The 13,569-nt window shown below is 45.9% G+C and overlaps 1 protein-coding gene across 1 annotated transcript; it reads left to right on the top strand.

Moving 5' to 3' along the window:
• The first annotated feature begins 8,754 nt into the window (after window positions 1-8,754).
• Window positions 8,755-9,744, top strand: Or55b4 (olfactory receptor family 55 subfamily B member 4). Its single transcript, NM_001000128.1, has one exon. The coding sequence runs from the start codon at window positions 8,755-8,757 to the stop codon at window positions 9,742-9,744; it is 990 nt and encodes a 329-aa protein (NP_001000128.1).
• The last annotated feature ends 3,825 nt before the right edge of the window (window positions 9,745-13,569 follow it).

Genomic DNA, 13,569 nt, shown 5'->3' with positions numbered 1-13,569 from the left:
CAGTGTTTGGAGGGGATGACTCCAGTGCACAGTGTGATCCATGGAAACGTCTAACAAGCAGTTAAACAGGGCTGAGTACAAGGAATCAACCCGGCTGTGGGGATATGGAGTCAGTGGAATTGGGCTGTTGACCCAGCAAAGAGTTGGGCAGGACAGTCAGAGTTGAATCTTGGCAAACTACTCTCTGCATAACACGTCTTTCCTGTTGCCTAGCTCCTCTCTGTCAGATGTTCTCACTCATGCTATTCCTCACCTACAAGATCCTAGTGACTACTGGGACCTTGGTAATTGGCTAAGTCAGACCTGAGTGGGAGCCTCAGAAGTCCTTGTTTCCCTCAGGGAGACATAGAGAGAATTTAACTCACCCTGGCAACTGGGGACTGACCTGACCAGTCTTTACTTCCCCTGCCTGTGTGAGTCCTGGTAAGTAGGAGCCTGCATGCTTAACCAGGCAGGGGTGTGAGGGGAGGCTGTCAGAGAGGACGGGAATGAGGGCAACAACCAACTCCCCCTCTCCAGTTCAACTGGCCGAGTGCTTCACCACTTCCAATCCAGGGAGAAAGAAAAGCATACATCCAAATTTCTAGCCTCTAACCTTACTTTTCATGGCTTTTGAGGTTGGTCATGTCTTCTAAACTATCATCTGAGAGGAACCCAAAGCTATACTGTAGCAGACTGAATCTGACTTCTTCCTCTCTTCTTGCAGAAAGGTAGACAAATTCTAGACCTTTCTAGCAGGTGAGCATCTCAAATGTCTCACTCATCAATGCCCTATGTCCAACCACCTTCTCTTCTACATGTTGACACAACTACATTCACCCTGTAGTTCAGTATGCCTGGGGACAGCAGGACAGGGTTCCTGTCCCCACAGAGAACATAGCCAGTGCCAGGAAGAACCATTTTGTATAAGAAAGAGATCTAGGACTGAACTCCCCCCCTTTTTTGACAGATGGGAACTAAGACTTCATGATCTGTCTACAAACTCAGGAGTAGGGTATGTGTCTACACCCACTGACCAAGGCAGTGGCCTTTCCTCTGTCCCCTGACTCCTTCTCCATGTCCAGGACTCAGGGTTAGGCCATGAGCTTGCTTCTTTCACTTACTAAGAGGGAGCATGGAGAAAGAAACACCAAGCCTGGGCTGTTGGTTCATGCCTGTGCCAGCATAGCACTTGGAAATAGAAGCGAGAAGATTGGGAGTTCAAAGTCATCCTTTGCTGCACAGTGAGTTTCAGACCAGATCCTGTCTTTAAAAGAGAGAGAGAAAGAAAGATGAAAAGAGAGGAGGAAGAAGAGTAAAAAAGTAAAAGAATCATCTGTGTTGCTCACATCAGCTTTATAGACTTCATCATCCTGAAAAGCCAGCATTATAACTCCTACCTCACAGCTAGGATTGCTAAATCCCTTGAACACCAGAGTCCCACAGGTGGGTGGCAGGACCAGGCTTCCCCATAAAGTATCTGTCCCCATGCTGTCCCCATGAGCTCAGTACACTCCAGCCTTGGGCCATCCTCTTCCCAGCCCCCAGCCTGGCCTTCCTCCAATTCAATGTTCTTCCTTCTTTGCAGTGTCAGCTATGCTTTTTGCTGCCTCCTGCAAGGTGGGGAAATCCACTCAGTACCTTGTCCTGTCAGGACCACATTCAGACCAACACAAGCTCCTGTCCCTAAAGCCTCCTCTAAAGGGTTTTGTCTGGCGTGGTGGCGCACACCTTTAATCACTTGGGAGGCAGAGGCAGATGGATCTCTGAGTTGGAGGCCAACAGGGTCTACAGAGCACATTACTGGACAGCCATGGTTACATAGAGACACCCTGCCTCAAAACAAAACAAAACAAAACAAACACAACCACTAGGTTTTATAGATTAAACGGGCCCTGTGTGGCTCCTGGGAGCACACCCAGGAACAAAGGAGTACTCAGAGAGATGATGGTAGCTCCATAGAAAGTCTTTTCTAAGGATTGGCTCTGCCCCAAACTTGGACAGACTTGTGGTAAGATGGGTTGTTTCACAAGCAGATAGACACACCCAAATAGGATGAGCTTCAAAACAAAATAGAAGCCTTAACTACATAGGCCATTGTCCTTTCCAACATCAGTGAGCTGTGCTCTGACCAAGGTACCCTGCAGGGAATCCCATCCCTGCTGGAAGGTTTGACTCTTCCTCCTAAGTGTCTGATCCCATGAGGAAGTCTGCGGATTCCTCTGCAGTCCACAGATTACTGAGCTCCTCAGGTCACTGGTACCAAAAGGTTTCCTGTCCCGTGATTCCAGGGAAGCTCAGAGAAAAAGAAGAAAGCCCTCCCCTGCCCCTTTCTCCCTACCACTAAACGACTTGAAATATGAGGTGTCCCCGACCTCATCACATTCCAGGGTCCTCTCTGAGAACCTCAGCCCCTGGTCACAGTCTCCTCACTTAGCCTCAGTCCCATGTTCTCCACTCCACACGCTCCTCTGCTCAGGCTTTGGGGTCTCCAATCTAAAGGTTTGCATTTCTAACGAGATGGCTGTACACTCAGGGTTGAGGAGAATGGAGCATTCAGATGAGGGTCCCAAAAAGACATAGGGGTGGGAGGAAGAAAGGCTCCATCAAACGGTGCAGTCATAAAAGGTAAGAGAGAAACTGCTGCTCACCCCCATTTCTAGCCTCTTATTTTTTATATCGTGTGAAGTACCCTGAAGCCAAGAGTGGAAGAACTAATCTAGTTGAGGAAGAACAGAAACCCAAGGTGGGAAAGCAATCCTAGAACATTGGCTCATGCTAATAAAAGTTGAGTTCTGGGCTATCAACAGAATGAGCCAAAAACCAGGATGTTTTCAGGGTTCCCACATTAGTCTTGGTATGTTAGATGGAACGTTTGTTTGTTGCTTGTTTGTTTTTTGTTTGTTCATTTGTCTTAAGTGGCACTTGCCTGGAATGTTAGCTCACCAAAATGAGAAGATGGGTAGTGGAAATGCAAGTCAATTTCTGTCAAACCCTCAGGGCCTAGACTAGATCACCAAGAGAAGGAAGAGACCATCGCTAGACAGTCACACACAGATCTGCTCTGTGCTGAGAAGAAATGCTTCAGATCACTGCCCACTTGTAAGGTTAGATTCACGACCGTGTCTTTTAAAAGTGCTCCCTTGGTTCGCATTGAAGTGTAAACTCCCCACTGTTGTCAACCACAACCCCTGGGGATGCGGAAAAGGAACATGTTAACTCCAAAAGCTACCTCCCGCCCTGATTCCCCACCTCATGCTTTTCTATGTCTTCAGGCAAGCACAGCCCCAGGGGTAACAACAAATGTTCAGCTACTTCCCCTGTAACTCTTGCATACAAAGAATACTCAAGCATGGGTCCTCCCCCAACTTGGGTTTTGTCACATCAGCAGAAGCTAGAACGGAACGGGATCCACATCAGCACCCAAGGTCCATCCCATTTTCTCCCTTGCCACTGTGATCTCATCCAATACAATCTAAATTCATTCAAGACGAGAGACAATGTATTACTCACCAAGTGCTCCAAGTTAGTATAGAAACTAGCACAGAGTAGGTCTCCAATAAGAACTCGTTAGTGAAAAAGAAGGGAACACAAAAATTGAGGGGCCGTGAAAAGTAGTCACTTCTTTCTTTTCATCCATTTTTATTAAATTGGGTATTTCTTATTTACATTTCAAATGTTATTCCCTTTCCTGGTTTCCAGGGCAACATCCCCCTAACCCTTCCCCCTCCCCTTTTATACGGTTGGTCTCCTCCCCATCCTCCCCCCATTGCCGCCCTCCCCCAACAATCCTGTTCACTGGGGGTCCAGCCTTGGCAGGACCAAGGGCTTCCCCTTCCACTGGTTCCCTTACTAGGCTATTCATTGCTACCTATGAGGTCAGAGTCCAGGGTCAGTCCATGTATAGTCTTTGGGTAGTGGCTTAGTCCCTGGAAGCTCTGGTTGGTTGGCATTGTTGTTCATATAGGGTCTCAAGACCCTTCAAGCTCTTCCAGTCCTTTCTCTGATTCCTTCAACGGGGTCCCGTTCTCAGTTCAGTGGTTTGCTGCTGGCATTCGCCTATGTATTTGCTGTATTCTGGCTGTGTCTCTCAGGAGCGATCTACATCCGGCTCCTGTCGGCCTGCACTTCTTTGCTTCATCCATCTTATCTAGTTTGGTGACTGTATATGTATGGGCCACATGTAGGGCAGGCTCTGAATGGCCATTCCTTCAGTCTCTGTTCTAAACTTTGCCTCCCTATCCCCTCCCAAGGGTATTCTTGTTCCTCATTTAAAGAAGGAGTGAAGCATCTGCATTTTGGTCATACTTCTTGAGTTTCATGTGGTCTGTGCATCTTGGGTAGTTCAAGTATTTGGGCTAATATCCACTTATCAATGAGTGAATACCATGTGTGTTTTTCTGTGATTGGGTTACCTCACTCAGGATGATATTTTCCAGTTCCATCCATTTGCCTATGAATTTCATAGTCATTGTTTTTGATAGCTGAGTAATATTCCATTGTGTAGATTACCACTTTTTCTGTATTCATTCCTCTGTTGAAGGGCATCTGGGTTCTTTCCAGCTTCTGGCTATTATAAAGAAGGCTGCTATGAACATAGTGGAGCATGTGTGTTTGTTGTATGTTGGGGCATCTTTTGGGTATATGCCCAAGAGAGGTATAGCTGGGTCCTCAGGTAGTGCAATGTTCAATTTTCTGAGGAACCTCCAGACTGATTTCCAGAATGGTTGTACCAGTCTGCAATCCCACCAACAATGGAGGAGTGTTCCTCTTTCTCCACATCATCGTCAGCATCTGCTGTTGCCTGAGTTTTTGATCTTAGCCATTCTGACTGGTGTGAGGTGGAATCTCAGGGTTGTTTTGATTTGCATTTCCCTTATGACTAAAGATGTTGAACATTTCTTTAGGTGTTTCTCAGCCATTCGGAATTCCTCAGCTGTGAATTCTTTGTTTAGCTCTGTACTCCATTTTTAATAGGGTTATTTGTCTCTCTGGAGCCTAACTTTGTGAGTTCTTTGTATATTTTGGATATTAGCCCTCTATCAGTTATAGAGTTGGAAAGATCTCCCAAACTGTTGGTTGCTGTTTTGTCCTAACAACAGTGTCCTTTGCCTTACAGAAGCTTTGTAGTTTTATGAGACCCCATTTGTCAATTCTTGATCTTAGAGCATAAGCTATTGGTGTTTTGTTCAGGAAATTTTCTCCAGTGCCCATGTGTTCGAGATTCTTCTCCACTTTTTCTTCTATTAGTTTGAGTGTATCTGGTTTGATGTGGAGGTTTTTAATCCACTTGGACTTAAGCTTTGTACAGGGTGATAAGCATGGATCGATCTGCATTCTTCTACATGTTGACCTCCAGTTGAACCAGCACCATTTGCTGAAAATGCTATTTTTTTCCATTGGATGGTTTTGGCTCCTTTGTCAAAAATCAAGTGCCCATAGGTGTGTGGGTTCATTTCTGGGTCTTCAATTCTGTTCCACTGGTCTATCTGCCTGTTTCTGTACCAATACCATGCAGTTTTTATCACTATTGCTCTGTAATACTGCTTGAGGTCAGGGGGAATTGAGTGGTTCCCCCAGAAGTCCTTTTATTGTTGAGGATAGTTTTAGCTATCTGGTTTTTTGTTATTCCAGGTGAATTTGCAAATTGTTCTGTCTAACTCTCTGAAGAATTGGATTGGAATTTTGATGGGGATTGCATTGAATCTGTAGATTGCTTTTGGTAAAATGGCCATTTTTACTATATTAATCCTGCCAATCCGTGAGCATGGGAGATCTTTCCATCTTCTGAGATCTTCTTCAATTCCTTTCTTCAGAGACTTGAAGTTCTTATCATATAGATCTTTCACTTTCTTGGTTAAAGTCACACCGAGGTATTTTATATTTTTTGGGAGTATTATGAAGGGTGTCGTTTCCCTACTTTCTTTCTCAGCCTGTTTCTCTTTTATGTAGAGGAAGGCTACTGATTTGTTTGAGTTAATTTTATACCCAACCACTTTGCTGAAGTTGCTTATCAGGTTAAGTAGTTCTCTGGTGAAACTTTTGGGGTCACCTAAGTACACTATCATATCATCTGCAAATAGTGATATTTTGACTTCTTCCTTTCCAATTTGTATCCCTTTGACCTGCTTTTGTTGTCTGATTGCTCTGGCTAGGACTTTGAGAACTATATTGAATAAGTAGGGAGAGTGGGCAGCCTTGTCTAGTCCCTGATTTTAGTGGGGTTGCTTCAAGTTTCCCTGCGTTTAGTTTAATGTTAGCTACTGGTTTGCTGTATATGGCTTTTACTATATTTAGGTATGGGCCTTGAATTCCTATTCTTTCCAGGACTTTCATCATGAAGGGGTGTTGAATTTTGTCAAATGCTTTCTCAGCATCTAATGAAATGATCATGTGGGTTTTATCTTTGAGTTTGTTTATATAGTGGATCACATTGATGGTTTTCCGTATATTAAACGATCCCTGCATGCCTGGGATGCAGCCTACTTGATCATGATGGATGATCATTTTGATGTGTTCTTGGATTTGGTTTGCAAGAATTTTATTGAGTATTTTTGCATCAATATTTGTAAGGGAAATTGATCCGAAGTTCTCTTTCTTTTTTGGGTCTTTGTGTGGTTTAGGTATAAGAGTAATTGTGGCTACATAGAAGGAATTTGGTAGTGCTCCGTCTGTTTCTCTTAGGGTCTGTTTGACATCTGTCCAGGATCTTCTGGGTTTCATAGTCTCTGGTGAGAAGTCTGGTGTAATTCTGAAAGGTCCGCCTTTATATGTTACTTGACCTTTTTCCCTTACTGCTTTTAATATTTTTTTCTTTGTTTTGTGTATTGGTGTTTTGACTATTATGTGACGAGAAGATTTTCTTTTCTGGTCCAATCTATTTGGAGTTCTGTAGGCTTCTTGTATGTTTATGGGCATCTCTTTCTTTAGGTTAGGGAAGTTTTCTTCTATGATTTTTTTGAAGATATTTACTGGCCCTTTGAGTTGGGAGTCTTCACTGTCTTCTATACTTATTATTCTTAGGTTTGATGTTCTCATTGTGTCCTGGATTTCCTGTATGTTTTAGGCCAGTAGCTTTTTCCTGTTTTACATTATGTTTGACTGTTGTGTCAATGTTTTCTATGGTATCTTCTGCTCCTGAGATTCTCTCTTCTATCTCTTGTATTCTGTTGGTGATGCTCGCATCTGTGACTCCTGATCTCTTTCCTAGGTTTTCTATCTCCAGGATTGTCTCCCTTTGTGCTTTCTTTATTGTTTCTATTTCCATTTTTAACTCCTGGGTGGTTTTGTTCATTTCCTTCTCCTGTTTTGTTGTTTTTTCCAGTAGTTCATTAAGGAATTTTTGTTTTTCCTCTTTAAGGGCTTCTAGCTGTTTACTTGTGTTGTCCTTTATTTCCTTAAGGGAGTTATTTATGACCTTCTTAAAGTCCTCCATCATCATGATAAAATGTGACTTTAAATCTAGATCTTGCTTTTCTGGTGTGTTTGGATATCCAGTGTTTGCTTTTGGTGGGAGAATTGGGCTCTGATGATGCCAAGTAGTCTTGGTTTCTGTTGCTTGGGTTCCTGGGCTTGCCTCTCACCATCAGGTTATCTCTAGTGTTAGCTTGTCTTGCTGTTTCTGACAGAGGCTTGACAGTTCTGTAGACCTGTGTGTCAGCACTGCTGTAGACCTGTTTTCCTGTTTTCTTTTAGCCAGTAATGGGAACAGAGTGTTCGGCTCTCAGGCATGTTAGCTTGCTTTCAGCTCTCCCTGTGAGCGAGAACTAGAAGAGTCCTGCCCCTACTTCTCCTAGGGCCCTGTGCACAGAGGGCACAGATGGCACAAGGCATTTTCCTCTTGAGTTGGGAATGTAGGCAGAGACTAGTCTCCTCTGGTTTCCCAGGAGTGTCAGCCCCACTGAAGGTCTAGCTCTCCCCTTCATGGGATTTGGGTGCAGGGAGCTGTTTGACCAGTTCAGTTCAGTGTTGACTTCAGGGCTCCTGCAGTTTGACTGTTCCTATTGTCCTGTGTCCAGAGACACTATGCAGTTTCCTCCTGGGACAGGGATGTGGGCAAAGGTGGGTAGAAGTGGCAGTCTCTCCTGCTGTGCAGTCTCAGGATTGCCCACACTTCAGCTCTCTCTCCCACGGGGTTTGGGATCAGGGAGCTGTGGGCCAGGATCACTGAGGTTCAGGCGCCAGCTAGAAACGGGAAGTTCCCGGTTCCAAAGGACCAGGCAGGTCACTTGGAGCAGAAAAGTTGCTCTTACCTCTGGTCTCAGGCCTGTAGTCATTCCTTGGGGCTGGCTTTCAGCTCTCCATGAAGGCAGCAATAAGAAGGGTCCTGCCCCTACTGCTCCTCAGTCCCTGTGCGCAGGGGGCCCAGGTGGCGCTATGTGTTTTCCTCTTGAGTCGGGAATGTGAGCATAGTTCTCAGGGGTGTCTGCCCCTCTGATGGTCTAGCTCACGCCACCCCCATGGGATTTGGGTGCAGGGAGCTGTTTGACCAGTTCAGTTCAGATCCGGACACAGCCTGACTGCGGGGCTCCTGCAGCTTGACTGCTCCTATATTCCTCTGTCCAGAGGCACTATGAAGTAGTTACTTCTTAAAGTATCCTACTACATGCTAACATACAACTCTTCATTTCTTCCACAGAAATGTTGTGTTTGATGACTACACTTAGGACAGCCTGGTGAGAGGCCAGGGCAGGTCCTAGCAGGGCCTCTCAGGGACTAAAGTCAAGCATCCTGCCCCTCTCTTCTCTCTACCGCCTCCCTGAGCTCTCAGGCATCATGTCAGGGTGGAGCAATGGCACCTACAATGAGTCCTACACCAGCTTCCTCCTCATAGGCTTCCCAGGGATTCAGGAAGCCAGAGCCCTCCTGGTGCTGCCCTTCCTCAGCCTCTACCTGGTGATCCTCTTCACCAACGCCCTGGTCATCCACACGGTGGCATCCCAGCGCAGCCTGCACCAGCCCATGTACCTGCTCATCGCCCTGCTCCTGGCTATCAATATCTGTGCTGCCACCACGGTGCTGCCCGCCATGCTCTTCAGCTTCTCCACGAGCTTCAACCGCATCTCTCTCCCTCGATGCTTGGGACAGATGTTCTGCATCTACTTCCTTATTGTCTTTGACTGCAACATCCTCCTTGTCATGGCCTTGGACCGCTATGTGGCTATCTGCTATCCTCTCCGCTACCCAGAGATAGTGACAGGACAGTTACTGGCTGGTCTGGTGGTGGTGGCAGTCACCAGGAGTACATGCATCGTTGCTCCAGTGGTGGTGCTGGCCTCGCGGGTCCGCTTCTGCCGCTCAGATGTGATCCACCACTTTGCCTGTGAACACATGGCCCTCATGAAGCTCTCCTGTGGGGATATCTCACTGAATAAGACTGTGGGACTCACAGTTCGCATCTTCAACAGAGTCCTGGATATGCTCCTGCTGGGCGCCTCCTACTCCCGCATCATCCATGCTGCCTTCAGGATCTCATCAGGAGGAGCGCGGTCCAAAGCCCTCAACACCTGTGGCTCCCACCTTCTGGTCATCTTCACCGTCTACTCCTCCACCATGTCCTCATCCATTGTCTACCGTGTGGCCCGCACTGCCTCCCAAGATGTGCACAACCTACTCAGTGCTTTCTACCTGTTGCTTCCGTGTCTGGTCAACCCCATCATCTATGGGGCCAGAACCAAGGAAATCAGGCAACACCTAGTAACTCTCTTCCAAAGGACTCAGCAACAGGTCTCCACTGAGAAGCCCCAGTCCCTGCCCCTCGAATAGAGAGCTTCCTGGATGATTGTTTAGGATTTGTGGATCCTAAAATCACAGTGAAGGCAGGGCATTCACATAAGTGAATGTCCCTGGTATATTTTGTCTTGGCTATAGTTCATCATCCTTTTATGAGAAGATTCTATTCTACATCTCCAGCTGTCTAGAACTCCTAGTTGCCCCAAGTGTCCTGGAATCCAAACAATTCTCCTTTCTTAGTTTGCCAAATGCTAGCATTAAAGGCATGAGCCACAGTGCCCAGCTTATCTGCACTCATCTTTGAGAGCCTCCTGTCTACTTTCCAAAAGGCACCTACTCATTCGGAAGTAGCAACTGAAAGCAAGCTCTGACCCTGGCTTGAAGTTGTTTCCCCTTCCTCTGCACATGCTTTAGTCACGTGTTTATTTATACAGCCATAAAATGTTTATTCTGCATACAACATTGGAACTCATTGATTGCAAAGAAAAAATTATCTCTCTCTAGAAGGAGGTCCCAAATCTACCACTTTATGACGATGTGATATCCAATAGTAGTTTATATTACAAAACTCTGTGGCAAGGAGAAGGAGACATTCAGTAAAGGCAGGAATGCCTCACCGAGAAAGTGGTTTGCTACAGATGGAAGGAAGGAAGGAGGAGATGTGGATAAAGTTTGCAGCGTAGAAAGAACACGGGACTCAGGGAACGAGATCTTGGTTCAGTCACCCACAGATGGCAAGAGCACAGAACAACCCTAGAATCCCCACCCCCACACAGAAACTTTGACTCCTATTCTGCCGAATGGAGGCAATTCTTTCTGCCTGATAGAGACTGAGCTGGCTGAAGGAGAGCCATGGGCTGGTGGTTCAACGAGGTGCACACACAGCTTTCACTCAGCTCTCAGCAGGCAGCACAGGGGAGCGGGAGCCCTGGAGAGTGAGTCAGGCCTCTGTGTGCAAGGACAGATGAAAAGGCAGTGCTCAGAATGAGTGGGTAAAGCTTGAAGTCCTAGAAATCAGCGAGAAATATAAAAGTCAGAACAGGATTGATGACCCAAGGTAGGACCTTCTTTGTGGCCCATATGGAGGAAAATGACCAGTAAACAAGGATGCTAAATAAATCATTGAAAGGGTGAACAGCTCACTCGTTTCTCCCATCCATGCTGGGTTGACTTCAGGACCCCTCCCAATACCAAAACCTTCAGACATTCAAATCCTTTATGTAAAATGGGATAGTAGACACATATAACCTCCACTCATTCTCCCACATACTTTAATCATTTATTAATACATGTGAGACCTAATACAATGTAAGTACTATGTAAATAATTGTTTTGCTATGCATCTAAGAAATCATAAACAGGAAAGGTCTATTCATGTCCAACACAGATGCAAATCCTTTAAATACCTTTCATCTACAGTTGGTTGGGTCGTGGACGCAGCATCTGTAGGTTGGGGCGGCTGACTCTGCTGTAGTTCAGGAGAATGGCCAAACCTGGAGCATTCATTCTTTATGAAAACAGAAAGGGCTTGAAGCCACTGTGGAATTAAGAAAGAAGTCACAAGTTTTGGATAGCAGTCATTTTAGAAACATTAGAAAGCCACTGTGGAGCAGACTAGAGGGCTCAGCAGTTAATAACTAGCAGTGGTTGCTCTTGCGAGGGCCCAAGTTCAATTCCCAGCGTCCATACGTCAGCTTGTAAACATCTGTAACTCCAGCTCCAAAGGACCTCATGGCCTCCTCTGGTCTCTGTGGGCCCTGTACACACATGGTGCGCAGACATACATGCAGGCAACCACTCCAACATGTGAAATAAAAATAATTCTTTAAAAAAGAAAGCCATTTATTAAGAACAGTATTCAGGAGCATCAGGACTGAGCATTCGGAGAAATATCAAGAAGTACGTACTTGGAAGTAATCATCTCTTTTTTAAAAAAGATTTATTTGTCTTTATTTTATATGTGTGTGCCTGCATGTATGTGAGCAGTACAGTCTCTGGGGCTGGAGTTACAGATGGTTGTAAGCCACCTGATATGGGTGCTGAGAACTGAACCCCAGTCCTCTTCAAGAGTATCCAGTCTCTCAACCATTGAGCCTTCTGTCCAGCCCCAAGCAATTGCTTCTTATAACACATATTTAACTGAAGCTTCCCTTTTCTCAAAAGAAAAAAAAAAACTTGAATTCTTCAAGTCCAAATTGAAGATGTTCATAGTAGTACAAAGTAGTTGGTGTGTGATGTGTATTCAAAATGCACCTATAAAGCAGCAGTAAATCCTACAGTGACCACTTAATAATAATAGGATGAGGAGGAGCAGATTCCTCTGAGTTCTCCTTGTTCCCTCCTTCAAGTCCCTGGAAACGACTCTCCTCTGGGACTCTCCTCTGGACCTCACAGGAGCCCCAAGTATAATTAACCCTCCCTCCACAGACTCACAGTCAGCGCCTTGGAACTGGGCACCGATCACAGACCTAACCTCTTCAGAGGTTAAATCAAGGCCAGCAGGTGACGTGCCTGGAGACTACTGCAGGCTGCCACGGTGAGGACAAAGAGTTCTGGGGACTTTGGAGGCAGGTAAACCTGAGGTTGGAACCTACTTTACCTTTTGCCTCTGACAAACTTGGGTTTGCCTTCCCGCCTCACAACATAGTGCCTGGGGTGCGTTAAGGGCACTAGTTCCATTCTCTCCCCGTAAGTGTCTTCACCCACAGGTTAATATAAGCGTTAGTCTCTTGAAGCACACACTCCATGATAAACACCTGGCACAGAGTTGCCAGGTAATAAATCCTCTTCCCTTACTGCTGAGAGTAAAACAGCTTAAAGGTTTCCAGTGCCGTCTCCTGTAGGGCACAAGGGATACCAAGGTAAGACTTAGAGTTTGAAGCTTGGTTTCTGGCTAGGCGAGCAGAAGAAAGTCATTTGAAACCTTAGAGCCTAGAGGGTTCAACTTTTCATTCACCCGCTTAGCCTCAAAGAGCTGCTTCAAGGTTTACTATGATCCCTTTGTACACTCACTGATTCTGCCAACACACTTCATAAGCACTTGGTGCTGCAGTGGGCTCTGTGCTGGACAGTGGGAGAGAAATGAATCAAGTCATGGTCTTCCAACTAGAAACGCCTTCAGTCTGGTGAGGAGATAGATACACACCAGGGACTGCCGGGAGAAATGCTTGAGTGAGGCTGCCAAGGGCTCAGCTTGGGAAGGAGGAAGGAAGATTGGGTTCTAGGAGGCTATAATGAAATTAAGGAAAAGCTTTTCTCTGATGACAGTCAGTTGGGTTTCATAAGCTGGAGGGAGTGGGAAGGACAGAGGGAGACCAGGAAGATGCCCTGAAGACAGGGGGGAGACAATCATCTCTCGCCTGGAACATGGCCACAACAACCACATCCTTTGTGAGGACAGGGAATGAGTCTTTTGCTGTGAAGATTATGCCTCTTTCTTTGGGAATCATGTGAAGTCAGCGTCTTCGTTTCTGCCCTTCTGTCTGTTCACGTGATGCCTACTCTTTACATTAATCCTTAAAGGACAGTTTAGCGTCATTGATCTTACCCCATTAGTCTGTAAGCTCATACACCTTGAAGCCTCCCCAGCAACCAAGTCTCCTCCAGTCTCTGCCTGTTTGCTCCTGGCTCTCCTCTGTCCTTGCCCCCTTACATCTTCTCTGTGCCTTGGGATGCTATCTCATGTCCACACTTCCATCCTCGTCCTCAGTCCCTCCTCTGAACTCTCCACTTGTATGTGAGTAGCTTAAACTACCCCAATGCCGTCATTAACTGCATCCTTTAGAACCTCAACCCAGTTCCTCCCTTTTCAGGGTTTGGCAACTCCAATATAATTGTTACAGCTTTAAAACCTTGAAA

The sequence above is a fragment of the Rattus norvegicus genome, chromosome 1, assembly GCF_036323735.1.
Source record: "Rattus norvegicus strain BN/NHsdMcwi chromosome 1, GRCr8, whole genome shotgun sequence".
In the NCBI taxonomy this organism is placed as follows: domain Eukaryota; kingdom Metazoa; phylum Chordata; class Mammalia; order Rodentia; family Muridae; genus Rattus; species Rattus norvegicus.
The sequence above is the reverse complement of the archived record's forward strand: the minus strand, read 5'-3'. Positions and strand labels throughout refer to the sequence as shown.